Here is a 20,463-nt window from a genome sequence, read left to right as displayed (position 1 = left end):
ACATGAAGTGCTACATTTAAGATGTCAGTCTTTTTCCTGTATATGTAAAAACCTCTGTAGAGAAGTTGTCATTTTTAAATGATGGAAAGCATATAACATTTCCTTCTAGTTAAAAATCTCTGCAGGTAAACTGTCATTTTTAAATGGATGTGTCTAGTGTTTCCTTCTTAGTTAATGCAGAATGAAGTATTTGAGTTGTGACACAGTTGCTCTACCGTCTAAAATTCTGTTCTAAGCACTGGAAATCTGTCGGCGAACAAGGCAGGTGAGCTTTCAGCTCTCACATCATTAATGAAGCGGTTCGGGACCACAGATCATTCACAAGAAAATATATCTACGATAAACAGTCTGAAGAAAATACCAATAAAATAGGATGATGGGAGGAATTGACAACTTCAGGTTGGGTGGTAAAGAAGGTCTTTCTCTAAAGAGGCTTTTGAGTTGAGACCTGGATGACAAGGAACCAGACGTGAATTTCTAGGGAAGGTGCGTTTCAAGCAGGGGGAGCTTCTGGTACAAAAGCTTTGAGACTAGTAAAGTGTCTAGGAACAGAAAAAAAGTGTGGACACAACATTGAATGAGGAGGAACGTAGAGATGAGGACAGTGAAATAGGCAGGGGCCATGTCGTGAAGGGTCCTGCAGGATTTGGTAAGTGGTGTAAAATCTATTCAGTGAAGATGAGAAGCCCTATGGGAAGGACTGACTTGATCTGAATTATGTTTTTAAAACAGCAGTTTGCTCTTTGTGTGGAAAATGGATTGAGTGAGAGGAAAAAGCAGAAGCAATAGGAGGCCGCAGTGGCATCCAAAGAAGGAATAATGGTGGGTCGGCCAGGACATTCTTCTCAGGACTCTCCGAATTATCCTTGCTCTGAAATGCCTCTTACCTCTGCAAAATAAAAATGTTATCCATTTAAACACTTTCTGCTTCAATGCAAAAAAGGGAAGGATAGCATACTCTCTGCAGCTGTTTCCCATCCCAGAGCTGTGTCCCATCTCAGTATCCTTTTCTCCACATGGAGATTATTTTGAACCATCCAGGTGGTTTCGATCAAATTGTATACATGTAGAATATTATTCTTAAGCTCCAATACAACCCCACAGACACAAAGATTAACGTAAGCTGACTAAGGACATTTCAACTGCCAGGAGGTTAAGACAGTATTTAAATTCATAATCTGCAGTACTTTGGGGTTGAGCTATGACCTGCAAGATACGATTTACTGACCAATAAGAAAGACTTCATCAAGCTGGACTGTCATTCTAGAAGTGTTTCCTTATATACGATTCCTAGGTGCTGAAGCATCATTTTTAAAAAGCTCTGCTTTGGGAAATCAATGTGAGGGATTGTGTTAGGCAACACAGGCAGATCCAGCTTTACGGGTGTGTGCCCTGTGCAGCTGTACAGGGCCTGTGCCTGTCCGCACTTGGTTTTATGCTCTGCTGTCACTATCTTGAATTCTTACTACATTTTTAAACAAGGAACCTCGCATTTTCATTTTGCACAGGGAACCACAAATTACGTAGCTGGCCCTGATCACAGAGCTTGGAAAACTGTATGAAAATCTATCCCTCTGCTGTCAGGCATAGAGAGGTAGAGGAAGGAGTGGAGCACGTTTGAATAAAGGGATTTTCTGGCAAAGGAAATTCATTGCCTGTAGAATCTGAGATCATCTAGTCCAGTGGTTTTCAAGTGCCTGTGTTCAGTCCACGCCTACCTGATTTTTACCTCTCTGTGGAAAAATAGGAACATGGACGAGGAGGCCCTCAGTTTTTTGTAAAGGTAAATTCGTTCAGCTGAGAGGTCTGCTCTTTATTCTGAAATTAGATTAATCTTGCCACTTTTGGTCTAACATGTTTTCTGTTTTGTAACATATTGGTAGCAGGTAGGAACTTTTTATTTTAAAGCACTTCTATAAAATAAAACTTGACCACTTCATTTCAGCCTAATGCTTCTTAACAAAAAACAAACAAACAAACAAAACGCTCCATCCTATCCCTGTCTTCTGCTTTACCTTTACCTCTTTTTCTCTAATCCCAACCTCACTTTTCTCTTATTCTGATTATTCCCAATAGCAATGCCACACAGTTCACAAATACTTGAACCTAATTTCTTAAGGTTGAGTAAAAGGTAATCAGAAATAAATTCACATGAATATTAGAACTTATAGGTAAATCCAAAATGGAGGAGAGATTACCCTCCTGTAACCAGAGTACTTATAATTCTGTTTTATAAATCCATCCCCTTTTGTGTCCTAAAGGAAAGCAACAATTTTCATCTTGGTATCCCCAACACTTAGCGTCATGCATTAGGCTCAATAAGCCTTCAATTGAATATATTGAAAATAAATTTTAAAAAAATATATATTATATTATATTATATTATATTATGTTATGTTATGTTATATTTAACTGGAAATGTCCCTGAAATGGAGGAGTGTCTCCATTCTATCACCTTAAGAAGGGTTAATAAAGGTGCATTGCATCTGTAGCAGGAAGTTAAAATTAGACATCTTCTCTGGTTCATCTGGATCTAAGACACCCAATACTCACACATTTTGAAATGAGGTGTGGAACCGCCAGATCGAGATTTGAGAAGCTGATGGTCAGGGACTGTTTTGTGACTCCTAGCTGAGCACCCACCGCCAGCTGATATAACAGTTTGGAGATTAGAGCAGGGTTTTTAGAGAGAGGTGCTGGAGCTCTGGGAATCTTGTCCTATCCCAACCCCCAACCTCACCTTAAATCTGTGTATGGGGCTTCATTGGGACAACCCAGAGAGCTTGGGGAAACAATGGGTTAGACTTTGACTCAACCATGAGAAATCAAAGAGTAGGGAGAATCTGACACAGGGATACAAAGAGCTGCTATCTCACAAGTGTGCTGAAACCTACAGGTCAAGGAATGTTTGTTTCTTGTTGGCAAAATGTGGCAGAGAGAGAGAGACCTGGCCTGAAAGGGTCTTAGATCTTGTCGAGGAGGGCTGTTTGGGGGAAATAACATGGCAGTGTATGTGAGGGCTGGTATAGGAGCTACTAGGGCCCAGTGAGAAGATTTGCATTCACTCAAAGAGAGGAAACTGCAGAGGAGGGATCTCCAGTGAGGAGTGGATTACAAAGAACCTATAAAATATCCCACCTGACGAGAGAAAGAGGTGGCTTTAAACACCTAACAAAAGGCAGAGCGCTGATGCCCACAGCTAAGATCCCTGGAACATAGTGCAGTGCCTGGAACATAGATGGGAATCAGCGGATATTCGGTGAACACAAAGAATGTAAACTTGTTGGGCAAATATCACAGGGGTAATATCCAGCATGGCACAGATGAGAATGATGAGGTCAGGTTAAGTGTGTTAAGTCAGGTTTAGTCCTAGTTACGGCAGAATCTAGTCGAGAGCACTATTCTGAATAGGTGCTCAGCACAGCACTGTGTGGCCATTACCAGGTTTGTGATGTAAAGCAACTAAGAGTTCATAAGAAGACTCCAAGGCGGTCTTTCCTGGGGTACTTGTATGTACCTGGTTATTCGGTTTATCCTTAGGTGATGTCAAGCCTTTAATGGTGACTACTGTGTGCCCGGCAGGATACAGGGCACTGGTGGTTCAAATATAAATAAGACAATCCCTGACCTCAGGTAGCTTATAGTGTACAGATTAAAGGCAGTAATTGGTCATTTACTTAATATATAGCATGAGCTCAAGAAATATTGGTTCCAGTAATGCCACTGTGAAATCAAGTGGTTGAACTCAGCTTCCCTGAGTTCTACAATCTACAATTAAGTATAGATTGCTACTTTTTGCCATCATCAGATTTTATTTCTTATTCTTTAACAATGATTGACTGAATATACTATTTTAAATAGAGTTATGTAGGTATTTCTATCAGTCTTTAATGTAATTAGACATTAACATATATGGATATATTTTTTTCTACTGCCCTTTTCTTCCTGGCTTGTTAATATGTAATATTTTGCTTCTGTGCATTCAATCTCCATTTGGTTTTTCTCCTAATGTAATTTACTACCTGCAGAAATATGATGCCTGGAAAATACAGGAATGAAATGCCCATTAGCATAATGCCACTATATCAACACATGTTTTAAAGGGTCTTCTAGCCCAAACCTATTTCTTAGATGATGCATTCAACCATAATTTTCAGCCTTTGAAATTAGTCCTTCTCATAGATCTGGAGACAGCTCTCTTTTCACACAACTGTTATGAATATTGTGGTTTTCTAACCAAAGAGATGTGACAGTAATTTCTTAAGAAAGATTTGGGACATTGTGACTGGTCCAAACTAAAAATGAAAGAAGAGGGAGAGAATAAACATAACCTCATGCCCTGTAAGTCTTCTGAGTAAAGACATGTCTGGAATTTATGCAGAGGAATTATTTACTTATTTCTTCATCGATTCACTTATTCGTGTAGTAAATATTTTTGATGTGCACATACTGTGCAAGGCACGTGGTAGATGGATAAAGGAGATGTGCTTCCAGGCCCACCAGAGTGAACAGCAAAGTGAGAGAGACAGAAGAGAGAAAAGTAAACAGGATCAAATGTATCATTAGACTTGATGATAAATACCCTGAGAAGCAGATGAGCAGAGCGCTAAAGCACAGCTTGAGTGGGGCTGGGAGGTAGGAGATGAGAGACAACCTACTTAGAATCATGGGAGATGGGGTTTCTGAGGAGAGTTAAAAAATGAGAAGCAACCAGCAAATCAAAAGAGTCATAGGAAGTAGCATGTGCAAAGGCCCTGAGGAAGGAAAGAGCTTGGCGTGTTTGAGAACCTTGAAGGACACCAAGGGGACTGGCACATGAGCAAGAAGAATAGCCCAAGATGAAGTAGGAGATGGAGAGATGCAGGGACTTACGGACCATGGAAAGCAGTTGAGAAATTCATCAGATCACACTGGGGAGCCGTTCAGTTCTTTGGAGCAAGAGAATAGCCTATCTCCTTTAGGCTTAAATGCTTGTTATGGCTGCTGCAAGAATAGGTAGGAAAAAAGGAAAGTCTAACAGGGGGACCAATATGGAGGCTGTGGCAATAATCCAGAGGGCTGGTGACTAGGGAGGTGGGAGTGGAGATGGAGAGAAGTGGAGAGGCTGAAGGTATAATTCGGGAAGGCAGAATAGAGAGAATGTGTTGATGAATTAGAATTGGAGAGTGTTGCAAAGGAAGGGAACAAATATAACTTCCAGTTTTCCGGCTTGAATAACTGTAGGTGTTGGTGCCATTTGCAAAGATGGAGAAGACAGGAAGGAAGGTTGAGGCAAATTTAGGAATCAACAATTTGTTTAGGGACATGGTGAGTTTAAGATGTGCCGCAGGTAATCGATAATGCCAAGTAGCTAGTTGTATATTTAAGTTTGCTGTTCTGGGGAAAGTTTGAGCTGGAGGTGTAAATGTGGGAGTTTTCAGCATATAAATATTTCTTCCCAAGGGAATGAATGAGAACATCTAGGGAGATAGTGAACGTTAAGCGAAGGGAGGCCCAGCTCTGTTAGGCCCCTGGATATTCCAGAATTTAGGGTTGAAAGGGAAAAAAAGGAACTCTTTAAGGAATAGTGAAAAAAAAGGAATATTAGAAGTATTGTGTGTCAGGGGCTCTAAGCTAGGATGTTTCAACACAGAGGGGCCGTTAAAAAAAAGTTGAGGACTTATATGTACCAGTGCATATCATGCTGAATATTTATATGGATGATGTTATATTATCCTTTTAATAACCCTTCAAGGTAAGTACAGTTATTAAACTCATTTTACAAGTGAGTAAACTGTAGAGAGATTAAGCAATTTGCCCAAATTTTGGACGCAGGCTTCTAACTCCAGAGTCTTACCCTTTGTGCCATCCACCTCTACAAACACATCCTGTGACTAAAAGACTAAAAAAGAGATGAAAACCAAAAAAAGTAACTTTTGACTGCTTGAAATGATTGAAAACCTAAATGAGTTGTTTTGTGAGAGTGGTATTGGAGAGGGTTGTGCAGTGATGAAGAGATGAAGCCGAGTGCTGTGGAACAGAGAAGGGAAGTCAAGAAATGGGATGGTAGCCTTAGGAAGAAAACAGCTTCTTGAAGGGATGAGAGATTTTAGCACCTGGTTGAATGCTGGTGGGAATGGTTTAGCAAAGAGGGGGAGATTCATGACCAGGTTGGAAGCAGATAACCTAGGAGTAAAGTTGAGAAAGTGATGTAGGAGGAACGTCATCTGCCTTGCCTGCATCCCTTCCTGTGTGTGTAAAATAGAAACTTCCTTCCTTTCTGAAGGATTTAGAAGAGACCTTTGGCTCTCTGTATCTATGCCTCTCCAAAGGAAGAAGAGCAACTTCTCAAACTGTGAAAAGGACTGCAGAGGTCTGGCCCCACCTCCTCTGCCTTCTCTCTTTGGGATGTGGTACCCACAGCATCTTTGTGATGTTCTCTGAACATGGAGCAGCCTCACCGGGATACTGCTTCTCCAAGCTGCCAGCTTGTAATGGAGTCCTTGACTCCTGTCTTTATTTCTCAGTTGGTTCAGGATTTACAGAGGGAAGAGAGTAGTTAGTACATTAAAACCTCAGGTATAGAGAGAGGATGCTGTTGGATTCAGAGAACACATGGAGAGGTTAGCTTTAACAAGAGGAGGACCATACCCTTTTCTGTAACAGGAAAAATGTTTTAAATAATAGGGAAAGATAAATGTAGGTTTATAGAGTTGCCATTGGGAAGAAGACAGTGACTTCTTTAATGTAATTTTAAACATTTTATAGTATGTTTATCTGAAGAAAGTCTGAAATCCAACTTTGCTGCATTGGGGGCTCACTTCATAGACCTCATGTGTTAAACGACCATTATCTGAACAGAAGAAAACTATAACAGGTTCCCCAGTGATCTTCAAACTGGGAGAGGGCACATGGTTGCCCTATTCTAGGATAGCTAATTGGAGTCTACATAGGACAGTTAGGAATACCCTCAATAATGCAATCTTACACTTAAAAACAACAAGGCATCATTTTCATTTGAAAATATTTAGGATGACAATAGGATGGGTTGGTTTAAAGAGGTAAAGAAACAATGGATTAAATGAAGTGATGTTTTCCACCAAGCTCCTGAATTAATATGTAAATAAGAGACCTATATTTTTGAACTTCTTTTCCTGTTTCTCATGTATTCATTTGGGGAAATTAAGATGGGAGATTTTTGTACTACATTGGCATTTTAACTATAAACCATTGTGCTTTGGCCCAGATTATTGTTACCTGCAGAAGCTATCTTGATTAAATTTGGAGTTGCCTTATGTTGTGCGTAAGCAAAACTACATATGCTTTATACGATAGTTTGTAATAGGCCCTGTTAAAAATAGATTCCTTTAATCAGCAATGTTGGATAGAAGTCTAAAGTCTTAAAATAGTCTTATTTATTCTGATTTCCTTCTTCCTAAGATGAATAAACAGAATGCAATCGATGTGGCAATAGCATGTTACAAATCATTTCATCAAAGGTAATAAAATTAAATTCCATCTCTAGGAGTTATTACAGAAGACTGTTGAACGTTTACAAGAATTTGACTTCCAAATCCTTCAAGCCCTAATCTTTGGATTTGCATAATGTGTTTCTACTGTCAGGATTTTCCAGTCGAAAGGCTTTGAAGTTCCAAGGCAAAAACTGAAATAAATTGGAAATCTGTGTAATTTCAAAGTGAATGCTTACAATATAATGGTATAATTGGAAAGTACATGGAAGGGAAAACATAAAATTTTACTACTATTGACTTAATTTTTGGAAACTTAATAGTAGAAAGATAATATGCAAAATTCTTAATGAGTGATCAAAAATATAAAGTAGAACTTTCAAATCAATAAAATTATTTAATATTAGATTACTTTAAAACAGTAGATCCTGAACTTGAACCCCAGTTTTTGATTCCAGAGTCCTTGCTCTTTTCACTTCTTCATGCCACCACTGAAATTTTTTGCATGGGGCTGTCAATTTATCAAGACTACAGAGTGTATTTTTAGAAATTACAAAGCTGAATTTAGTGAAAAAAGAAGTGAAATACTGTTCAGATTTATCATACTACTGATAATGGAGGTGGAATAATTTCCTTTGTCTAAGCTTCAAAACATTACCATGATCGGATGGGAAAGAGGCTATACTACGTGAATGTACTAAATTCATTATTATATCTGCTCCCAAACTGACCAAAGTTACTTATTCTCTTAGTTTGTTTTCATGGATTTTATACATGAACTTGCTTGCATTTTTGTGTTATCTCTTGTGGCTTTTTCCCATGATGAAACCACTCATTCATTTAACTATTTATGACGTGCCTTCTATATGCCAAGAACTTTGCTAAGTCCTAGGAATGAAATGGTGAACAGACTGAATTTCTGTGAATGCAGGAATTCAGTTGATCTGGTGGTGAGTATTCCTGATGAAAAATGCTTCTCTCCAACCTCTTTTCTCTGGGCTGGCATAAGCATGGGGATATAAATAAACCAGCTGGCAAACTTCAAGGACTTGGATGTCTTTTTCATGAAAGGTCAATAAGAATGGCTAACCTTTTACATTAGGATTTATTGAACTCTGTAGAGGCAGATTGGTTTTGGATTTAATTTCTAGTATTTTTGTTACAAAATTAGGTATGATAGTAATGAATTCATGTATGCTTCTATATGGTTGATATTATGTACCCTGGCCTTGCTCTTCACAGAGGTGAATTCAATTGCATTTAACAAGAGAATTTCTAGCAAACCATTTCTACATATCATTGCACCTGTGGCTCAATTCTTGAATTTTCTGTGCTCTGAATCTCCAAGATAGGAAAGTATAAATCTCTTAGAATGAATACAGGGCTAGAAACATCTTATTATAACAAGGTCTCTAGTTTTGGTGTCCCATTAACTGTTCCAATACCAGTTTGTACTCCCAAATGATAATTCTGTTGAAACTTTTTGCATTGGTTTGGAATTGTAAAAGAAGACTGTATAATTCCTGATCCCATGTTAATGATATTTTCTGTCTCAATCCTTGTGTTTAGGAACACGAAGAATAGATTGGCCACAGCAATTATAGAGGAGGCTGTAATTGGCATACCCCATACCCCAAGGGATTGTTTTCTTGTTTTAACGCATAGGTTTCCAATCTGTCATTTCTATAGCTTGGACTTCTGAATATGCTTGTTTTTTGATGGTTTTGTGTTTTGTTTTTAACTGCTGATTTTTAGTCAGACTTTACAGCAGGGGTAACAAAAGCCCTTAATTTTGCAGCGTGAAAATTCTTTAGGCATTCACTCTCAAAAGCTCTTTTTGAGTGACTTGACATTTTTGCAGCACACAGTATCCAACTTTGAAAATCTACATTCTCAGCAGCTTTACTACTTTAAAAAATATCCTTACATTAGCTCTTTTAGGAAGCAAGGAGACAGCTTTGCTAACAGTAATGAGTTGTGCAAATCACAGATGGTCTTCTGGTTGGAAATTACTGGAAAGGACTACAAGCATTGAGTCTTTGGGGCATAGCCATTCACATGCATCCACGTATGTATGTGTACATGTACATTTGTGTAAGTATACAACAAATAAATGGGGCAAAGAGGGAATTCGTATAGCTGCTACTGGTACTGCAGAGTTCTGTGGAATTTTACGAAGTACTTTCATTGAAATTAACGCATTTTCTGTTCACAGTAACTCTCTTGGGTCAAGTAGGCAGATAGCATGAATGCCACCATTGTGGGTAAGAAAGTAGAGACCCAGGCAGTCCAAGTTCTTGTCCAAAGTCACATGACTGATGAGTGTCAGAGCTGAAATTTATCTCTGTCTCGTAATTCTAAAGTATGGCTTTTTGGTCAAAATGTCCTGGTTGGATTCCAGCTTCCCTAATTTTTAGCCTCCCAACCAAACTTTTCGTATGCCCTAGGGAATATTCCCCTTATACTGTAGTAGATTTTCCCAACTGTTGCTATTATTGCTATGGGCATCCTAATAATATATAGTAAATGATTAATAGAAGGTTCATTTTTTCCCCAGATAGCTACAGAGCTCAGGAACATATCCAATTAGTTATAATAAATGTACGATTTAAATTCACTTGATGGGAGAAGTAATTCCGGTTAAGAACTCAAGTTAAATGAATTTTTTTTTTCTTATGTATTTAAGTCATACCAGGGTTTAGTTTAGGCTTAAGGTAGAGTTCTATTATGCAGTATTCAAACAAGTTAACAAAACTGTTAAAAGATGCAGAGCATGACAGGCAAAGAAAGATGAAAAGCATTGCTTAGCTATGACTTGGAGGGAAGATGATTGAAGGGTGGAGATAGTGGGAAGGTGAAAATTCCCACAATGTGAGAGGGAAAGGGAAGGTAAGACCAAAAGAGTATGACAGGTAATAAACCAGAGTAATAAACATCTAAATGTGAACATGCTTAGAGAAAGCTTCTCCATGGTGAAAGCCATTGAAATAGAGGATTGACCCACATCTTGGGGAGAAGTCCTGTGTGGTGAGCAGCTTAAAGCCACATTCACTCACTGTCGGCACAAGTCCTGGGCTCCAGATGTCCATTAAATCCTTTAAGCCGGAAGATTCATGTATTCTACTCCGTGATTTTGAAAATGAGTGGAAGATTTCTTATGTTTCTGGTAAAGTCGAAATAAGTTAGGCAAGAAAAAAATGTAGCTGATGACTATGAGATTAATTCTGTTTAAATTGGTTGGAATTGAAAGTTTTCTGCCATTCCTTTTTTTTCTCTAGTTCCTGTGACCTCACCTTTCATCATCCGCCTACAGGGCTTCTCCTGCTCCTTGGAGAACTGGTTGAAATCGTCATGAACCCTATTTTTACAGAGTAGGAGAGGCAAAAACCCTCCTCACACTTGCTTTCTAGTGCTTGTCCTTACTTCCTCCTGATTCCCTGGTCTCTACCTCTGCTTACGAGTTTGCTAATTTAGGTCCACTCCACACAGATTAAAAATATGTATAACTCAATTGAACTATCCAATGGATTCAGTTGTTTTCCAAAAGATTTGGGGGCTCTCACAGGAAAAATATCATATTACACACCACCCAAAGGACTCCCATTTAACGTGTCTTCTCTTGTTATCTTCCACTCCTTCACCAAAATCCACACTCCAGAAAAGGTGAAGCCCCCTACAGAATGTAATGTAATCCCTATAGGCTCAATGTTTAAAGTTGTGCAGCAGGGAAGGATCCTAAGAAACTGATATAATTTCCTCAGCATTCATAGAAGTTTGAACAAAATTATATCCCCTTACATCATCATAAAGAGATTGGAACTTGCATCCTGTACAGGTGCTATGCTAGGTACTTTCCTACAGGATGTTGACTTAATTCTCAGAACCTTCCTGGGTATGTTTTATCCCCATTTTATAGATGAGGAAACTGAGTCTCAGAGAAGTGTCCAACATTGTTCCCATGCTGAAAGGAGGTAGTGGGATATATGTTTGGAGGAGTAGGAATAGTTCTTTTTTGTTCAAGAACAGAGGAACAAGAAAAGACAAAGATTATGAAACACCAGATGGTCTGCCTATCAGAGCCATGCCAAGAGGGATGGCTCCTTCTATTCATTTCCTTTTCCCCATCTAAGATGTCGACACTTATTTTCCTTTGGAAATGCAAAGCACATTAAACAAAGATCCTTTCGGTGCCTATTAAGGGATTATTTTTGTCTCTATTTGTAGTGCTTCATTTATCATCAATGGGTATTTTATCTCATGTACAACTACATAGACCATTATGCTATATTTACATTTGTTTAACACATTTAATTAAGAACATTGTTAAAAATGTAAAAAGACTTCCCCTTTCATGAAATTTGGAAACTGAAGGTAGCATTTAGCAGGTTTCCTTGTCAACCACAGTAGTCATTTTTAGAATCCTTAAAGGAGTAATTCAATTACCCACACAGTTCTGCTTTCTAAGATCGTGCAAATGGCAGTCTTTTCTTAAGCAAGCCCACAAAGCTACTAGCAGTATTCCAGACTCCAGCAACAACATGAAAACATGATACCTTTCAAGTCTTGATTGGAAAGAGTGTCTGTTGGGGAAGGGCAGAAAGAAGAGGGAAAATACAGAAAGGCTACTGGCTGCTTGCCTTTGTCCTTTGTTCATTCCAAAGAGGCTGTAAAAGGAGTTGTGGGACACTTAGGTGTTTGAAGTGTTGGAGAACTTCATTACTTATAGTATCTAGCCCTTTATCAAACATAAGATCCATTGTTGATATCCTCCAATGGGACACATAAATTTAGTAACTCTGATCAATTCTAAAACAGACCAACATAAGATATAAACAATTTCTGGTGATGAAATAATCTGCTATGTGAATTGGAAATAAAACTTGTCACATTTACATTTTGAAAATAATCTTTGTTGAGAACTAGAGAGCGGTTGAATTTCTTTCAGTAAAATTTAGCACTTTTCCTTTCAATCCCTACTCCTCTGCACCCCTCTCCCCCCAGAAAACTTGCTTTATACTGAAACTCAAATTTAATTTTGAAATAAAGTTTATAGGATGAACTCTAGAAAATTAACCTTTTTGTAAGTGAATATGGTTAAATATTGGTGATTTCTTAGAGTTTGTAGGGTTCAGTGTAATATTTTTAGTATAGTCTAAGTCTTTGTGTCTAAGTGCAGTTTTCGGAAAGCCACGTTGGGACAAATTAACATTGCTGCTTTGGTGACCCCCAGCTTATTTCTTAACTTCTTGTTAATCTTAATGCCTTCTTGAGCTGCAAATAGTACTCCCTTAACTTTTAGTTCCAGTCTACAAACTCCAGACTAAGACAAGAATGATGTTATTGGAAGACCAAGGCATTAATAAATACACAACCCTGTACAAAGTAAACCCTTGTTTCCTTAAGTATGCTGTACATTACGACATACTTGGTTGTATGTTGATTTGTATGTTGTAGGTGATTTTTGGTGGTGATTCCTTGAAGGACATTGCATGCAGTTTGCTTAAGTTGGAAATACAGCCTTCAACCTAATTTCAACAAAGCAACCAAAGTGATTCTTTTAAAATACAGTCATCGTGCCATTTCTCCTTTGCTCACATCCTCTCCTGGCCTCATTCTTGAATGACCTTGAAGCTCTGTATAATCTGTCCTTTTTCCCCTGCTCCCCAGCGCCATCTTGTTGACCTCATCTCCTGTTTCTCTTCCCCTCCCTTTTTCTGTTCCAGCCACTTTGTTCCTCTAACACAAAAAAAAACGGGTTCCCCATTTGCTAAAATGCTGCTCCCCAAGTATGCTCATGGCTCCTTCTTTCAGGTCTCTTCTCAAAAGTCTGATGGTGTGAGAGCACTACCTTGGCTCTCCTTTATATGATAGTATGCATGTACACCTCTGTCCGCTATCCCTTTTACTCTGCTTTATTTTAATCCACAGTACTTTTTGCCGCCTGATTTGTTATATATTGGTTTCTTTCTTTGCTTATTACTTGTCTCCCTCTATAAGAATGAGGATTCCATGATGGCAGGTATTTTGCCTCTTTTGCTCACTGTGTATCCGTGGTACCCAGTAGAGTACCTGGTGCACGGTAGCCATTCAAGGAATGAATGAATAGTCCCTTTCAGTTCATGAAAAGCAGGGGGATGGGGATAGGGAATAGCCATCCCCAGCGAGGAAAGGATCCTTCTTTAGATTCACTCTACTCTGGCCATCTTTGGGAGGCTAGAGGCCAAGACTTTCATTCTGTTTCTTTCTACTGTCACCTTTTTGGAGCAAGCAGCCTTCAGTAACTATATGTAATCTTCATTGTAAATGAATAAGTTAAAAATTCAGTCAGTTTCAGATGGAGACTTTTTATTGGAGTATATGGTATACTCAGAAAAGATGCAAAAACCACAGACCATTAAATTTTCACAAAGTAAATACATCCTGGTACCCAGAACCCAGATCAGGAAACAAAATAGTACCAGAATCCCAGAAAGCCCTTCATGTCTCTATCAATGTCATAACTCCCCAGCAGTTATCCTATCCACACTTCTAATATCATAGATTGTTTTGCTTCTATCTGAACTTTATATAAATGGAAGCCTACAGCATGTGCCTTTATGTATCTGTCTCCTTTTCTGAACATTATGAAAACCATCCATGTTGTTGCAAGTAATTGTAGTTTGTTCATTTCCATTGCTGTATAAAATCCATTATGTAAGTATCATCATAACTCACGCGTTTCTACTGTTGGTAAGACATTTGGGCTGTTTTTGATATTTGTGTATTACAGATAGTGCTTCTGTGAATACTCTCAACTGGGTCTTTTGGTGAACACGCCTATATTTGTGTAGGATAAATTCTAAGAATACAATTGGTGAGTCAAAAGATGCATGCCTTCAGCTAAGCGGGCATTTGCCCAAAGTGGTCTCCACCATCAGTGTCCCAGAATTCCAGTTGCTCCTTATCACCATACTTCATGCCATGTCTTTGACATTTTAGCCCTTTTGGTAGATCTATTCATGAGTGCAATGTGGTCTTAGTTTGTATTTCTCATGACTAGTGCTGTTGAGCACTTGTTAATATATTTGTTGGCAATTTGGATAAAGCGAGTCAATTTTCATGAATATTAAGTAGGTAACATAGGTGGTATGTGAAGATGGCAGATATCCTACAGGTGATAATTAAATGACTAAAATTGAGTAAACACTGCTTTCATTAAAGAATCTTCTACTAATTGATATATTCTATTTCTTTAACAAAGCTTTTGCTCTGGTAAATTCAATTTAATAAACGCTTATTGAGAGCTCATTATGAATAACCTCCCATGCAGAATGGTGTCAGGCCACCAAGATCTATGTCATTGAAAGCTGCCCAGAGGAGACCACATCTAAGCCGAGTCTAGAAGCAGGAGCAGGGTCTGACCGTGGGGCAGAAAGTGGAAGCTAATATACTGGAAAAGCTTGAATAAAACCTGCAGGTGTGAAGGTGTATGAAACTTTCAGGAAATTCCAAATTGGCAGGTGTGACTACCGTAACTGATAAAGAAAACTGCCAACGAGCTTTCTGTAGGGAATTAAGACTTGAAAAATGACACTTAACATTAGCCTCCAGAAGAACCAAGGGCCCAGAGTAAGCTGGGCTTAGGGTTCAGTTACATTACAAATATCAAGTTGTGTAGCTTGAAGTATTTGAATTTACCTCATATCATTTACCATTATTTTTATACCAAGAGAAATGTTCTCATGCTTAAGTGGCCTTTTGCTTTCCATGTTAGGCCTGATGTCAGCTCTCTAAAATGCAGGAGTGAGCAATACATTTCTTGTCATTGAGAGTATCTGGAGAAACAGTATAAACGCTATAATCTTTCCAGCTAAGATGCTGTTACCAATGAAACAGAAAAGCACTGGCAGCCTCTAGTTATACAGATAAGCATTTCATTATTCTTTTCTGGGTTGAAATTATTTATTTCTAACTAATGTTTTACTATAGCATTAAAAAACACTCCTTTCAAAACTACAAGCAATAGTCAAATTCATTGTCTTTGTCTGAAGTTACATTTTATTTGCTATTCAAAAAATAAAGGTCTTTTTTTATCACCTTACATTTTAATATATTTTAGTGAAACCTTTCAGAATGATTAGACAGAAGATTTTCTTCCCCACTAGTTTCAAGAATATTTGAAGAATTTAAAATACTGTAGGGAAGGTCTGTAATTTCTGTATATACCTTGTTCTCTTTCAAGGCCGAGTATAACTCAGTTGTTGAAAGAAATTATGGTGGAGATAAATGTGAAGAAAGTGTGTCTTTCTCTAGAGTCAGTAATTACAGCATGTGGTATTCTTTACCTGTAGGTTGAAGAAAAGGTCCCAGTCGGTGGATATTACTGCTCCAGGGTTCAACCCTTTGGCTGGTGCAGGAAAGCAAATGCCACAGGCCAGTAAACCCACCACACCCAAGACGCCCATCATTGAAGAAGAGCAGAACAACGCAGCAAATTCCCAGAAGCATCCTTCCCGAAGGAGTGAGCTGAAGCGGTTCTACACCATTGGTGAGCACCACGATTTATGCAAGTGAATAGATGGGGTCGATCCAAACAGCACAGTGAATGTGCAGGGCTGTGGTTAAATGCCCCTTGTTTATATAATGTGTACAGTCCGCCCTCAGTATCCACGGGGATTGGTTCCAGGACCATTCAGGGACACCAAAATCCAAGGATGCTCAAGTCCCTTATGTAAAATGGCGTAGTATTTGCATATAACCTACACACATCCTCCCATATACTTTATTTATTTATTTATTATTTTATTTTATTTATTGTTTTTGGCTGCATTGGGTCTTCATTGCTGCGTGTGGGCTTTTCTCTGGTTTTGGCGAGCGGGGACTGCTCTTTGTTGCAGTGCGTGGGCTTCTCATTGCGGTGGCTTCTCTTGTTGCGGAGCACGGGCTCTAGGCGCACGGGCTTCAGGAGTTGTGGCACATGGGCTCAGTAGTTGTGGCTCGTGGGCTCTAGAGCACAGGCTCAGTAGTTGTGGCGCACGGGATAAGTTGCTCCGCAGCATGTGGGATCTTCCCGGACCAGGGCTCAAACCCGTGTCCCCTGCATTAGCAGGCGGATTCTTAACTACTGCACCACCAGGGGAGCCCGCTCCCATATACTTTAAATCATCTCTAGGTTACTTATAATACCGAAGGTAATGTAAATGCTATGTAAATAGTACTGGATGTGCAGAAAATTCAAGTTTTGTTTTTTTGGAACTTTCTGGATTTTCCCCCCCAAATATCTTCAGTCCTTGGTTGGTTGAATATGTGGATGTGGAACGTGCAGATACCAAGGGCCGACTGTATATCTTTCTGATGGTTTATGTGGACATCTCATACCGTCTGCACATGGAGTTGGAAAAATACTGCAAACCTTCAGCAAAGTTAAGTAAGAGAGTAGGCCTGAGGACCTTCTATATCCTGCCTAAGAGAAGTAAATTACATATATATGGTTTTCCAAGTTTTAAGCTTATGTGCTACTATTTTCATTTTTGCCAGTCTTTAGCCAGGCGCCATTTTTGTTTTTGGTTTTCGGTTTTTGCTCTTTTCATTCTCCCTCCAGGCTTTCAAGTGGCTGACCCTGTTCTGTCAGGTTGTTGAGACAGTGGTTGATGTCAGCCTGTAACTAACAAAGCCACTAAGAAAATAGAAAATTATTACGTTCTGAGGAAGGACAAATTATGTTGTAGGTCCGTTTTTACCTTGCACTTTACTTCACATTGGAGAGATTGAATCACATCCAGATCCCAATGTATGACAGGGTAGTAGGCTGTGGATAGGGTCTTGCAGACATTATGCCCCCTTTTTCCCAGGTAGAATAATATCCTGTAATTTTGAACGTTAACACTTAATTGGAGTGTTAGAGGTAATCAATTCAAATAAGTTGAATTACCAACTTTTATGTACCAATATTTGTTCATCATGTCTTTGGCCTTGATTTTTAACTCACAATAGCAATTTTCAGTGTTTTAGGTCTAATGGAGACAAAAGTTGCTAAACGTATGTATGGTAGAGGTGATGCGTAGGGGAGATCAATCTACCAGGAAGAAGATGGATGCTTCGGTGTTGCTTATTATTTCATTTGGAGAGATTTGCTCATCACCAAAATCCTTAACAGTAGACACTGTTGGTTTAATGGCTTTACCAAAGTTACATCAAAGGGGTCATGTTTTTCTTGGTATCCAGCACCCCGCCACCCCATTATGGGATGTTTGGAATTTTTTCTCAGATATTTTAGTGTCTCTATCTAGAAATGTAATCAGATCAGATTTCTAGTTCTGATTCCCATACCAATTTTCTGTGTGACTTTTTCCAGTCATTCTCCTGTGTCTTTGGGTTAAATTACTTCCTTCACACTTGAAGAGATGCCTCCGTGTATGTCTAGTAGTATTTCAGGATTTGGCTCCTAAAACCATGCTTTCCCTTCCTACCATTTGATATCTTCTTCCTATATCTACTCTCAGGTTTCCTTTTTTCCAGATGAAGATGTTAAAGTCTTATTTTTTAATAGGCAACAAGCATGGTCTCTTTGAGGATGTCATTGGTCAGCTATGATGAGAATTGATATAAGAGAGTGTAGACAGGTACATATTTCCATTTTTAAAACTTATGATAGCAGAGTTCTAAAAATCAATCAACTAGAAAAGCCCGTGACATTTACATAACTGCTTCTCTCTCCATTTTCCAATGTCCTCTCCTCCCACCTCTCCTCCCACATATCCACTACCATCTACTGCTTTTCTGATTTATTAACTGGATAAGAAGACAGTATTTTGCCTTCAGAAAATAAAGTTTATCTTATAAACTCAGTATTCCTTAAAGATGAGAAATGAGGGTAAAACATTGACCCCCAGCTTGGCCAATGTAAATAAACAACTACGCCTGAGAAATAGAATTCTAAATGGTGAGTTTGGATTGCAAAAAGATGAACTATAAGTTATTTTAAATAGTCCTACAACTAGTGAATGTTTAATTTTTGGATTTGCAACAGTTTGATTCATAAGCAATGTCAGTGGCATGTCTATATGTTAAAATAGACCTGGAGACATTTTCAAGGCTGAAATATTAGCAACCATGTAATCACCTGTATTGAAAGATCATTTCACAAAACAAGCCTATTTCAGTATCCCTTAGTAAATGTATTGGTAATAAATACAACAACAATTATAATTGCCATTTATTGGTAATTCCAAATACTAGGCACAAGTTAAGCTCCTTTCTTCTTTCTCAATTGATCCTCACAACTCTTGTAAGTATTATACTCTCTATTTTTTTAGATGAGGGATAGAACCTTAAAGAAATTAAAGAAAAAACTGTGAGCCAGAGATAGCCAACTCTGCGAATGAAATTAACCTTCTTGTGACATTTTAGAGTCTGCCTTCTATGTCACTCGGAAGGGTACCATCCCCGTCTAGAGAGGTGAGCCCGAGGAGTTTCTGTGAGTGATACAGTGGAGTGATATTTTTACTGCAATCCCCAGAAAATTTCACTTAAGGAAACCATGCCAACTAACCCATCCACCAGCCAATATGCCCTTTCATTTAAAGATATCTTTCAATGTCTCAATTTATAGCTCACACAACTGGAAAAACCTGGGAGCCCTCTTGTGGCCAAGTTGCTACTACATTTAAATTTAGCAATGAAGTGCAGTACTATATTTAAGTAATCATTCTGGGAATTGAAGAATTTTTAAATTAAAAAAAAGAACTAGAAAATTTTGGAGTTATTTAAATGTCTCTTAGTGGCTAATGAGTGGCTGCAGTAGCTTCTCTAGAAATTTCTTTTGATCTCACAGCTTTTATTCCTCATGCACTTATGTATAGGATCTACTTCCTGTTGAGAGAACTCTAGGAAATAGAAATGATTGCCTCCTTGTATAGACAATAGATTTAAGTCCTTAATTATGCCCGATAACAGAAACATGTTAAACCAATTATAGCAGCAAAAAAAAAAAAAATGGCACGGCATAAACTCATTACTTTTTATAGGAAAACAATCCATCTTATAAGAAGTATAATAAAATTTCATTGTTTTGATATAAGCAGAGGAAAAGCTGTTCTCTATTGGTGTGAGATATATGAATCTTCAGCTAAATTAAAAGGAGAGTAACCACTATATCAGGACTGTGGCTAAAGAAATTGTTCTGTGCTGCTTTTGTCACCAGCTGTATAATCTTGCACGGTTATTTTCCATCACTTGACCTTAACCTTCTCATCTGGACAGTGATAGATTTAGACCAAATCAGTCTTTCTGAGTATTTTTTCTTGCTCGCTTTTTATTATACAGTTGACTGTATGAAGTACTGTATACGTTTTCTATTGCTGTGAAACAAATTACCACAAACTTAGCTGTTTAAAACAACACCCATTTATCAGCTCACAGCTGTGTAGGTCAGAAGTCCACAAAACATGACTATATTTTCTGCTTGGGGTATCTACAAGGCTAAAATCAAGGTGTTAGCTGGGCTGAGTTCTTGTCTGGAGGTTGGTTCAGCTAGGGAAAAGTATGCTTCCAAGTTCATTCCTTTTGTTGACAGAATTCAGTTCCTTGAAGTGGTAGGTCTGAGGTCTGCATTTCCTGGTTGGCTGTCAACTGGGGCTCACTCTTAGCTTTCAGAGGCTACTCTCTTCCCCTTGCCATGTGGCCTCTTCCATCTTCAAGCCAGTAACTGCATGTCAAATCCTTCTCTTATGAATCTCTAACTTCCTCTCCTTGGGCTAGCCAAGAAAGCTCTCTGCTTTAAACGGCTTATGTAATTAGGTCAGGGCCACCCAGATGATCTCCCTGTTTTAAAGTCAACAAAACCTAATCATGGGTGTAATGTCCATCATATTCACAGGCCTGGGGATCACACACGTGTGTACATAACAGGGGTGAGGAATCTTGGGGACCATCTTAGAATTCTGCCTAACACATTTTACAACACTTACCCAGTGCACACTCAACCACCAACATAGCTGAAAAAAATTTCCTGAAAACATTTCCTTACTCTCCATTC

At 38.6% G+C, this 20,463-nt stretch overlaps 1 protein-coding gene across 5 annotated transcripts in view; it reads left to right on the top strand.

Moving 5' to 3' along the window:
* OXR1 (oxidation resistance 1) overlaps nt 1-20,463 on the top strand; it is a 458,944-nt gene that overhangs the window by 203,906 nt on the left and 234,575 nt on the right. For all 5 annotated transcript variants that reach the window (XM_036830011.1, XM_036830008.1, XM_036830010.1 and 2 more), the window contains one exon: nt 15,779-15,975. In XM_036830011.1, coding sequence (XP_036685906.1) covers nt 15,779-15,975 — 197 coding nt within the window. The remainder of the gene's footprint in view (nt 1-15,778; nt 15,976-20,463) is intronic.

The sequence above is a fragment of the Balaenoptera musculus genome, chromosome 17 (genome assembly GCF_009873245.2).
Source record: "Balaenoptera musculus isolate JJ_BM4_2016_0621 chromosome 17, mBalMus1.pri.v3, whole genome shotgun sequence".
In the NCBI taxonomy this organism is placed as follows: domain Eukaryota; kingdom Metazoa; phylum Chordata; class Mammalia; order Artiodactyla; family Balaenopteridae; genus Balaenoptera; species Balaenoptera musculus.
The sequence above is the reverse complement of the archived record's forward strand: the minus strand, read 5'-3'. Positions and strand labels throughout refer to the sequence as shown.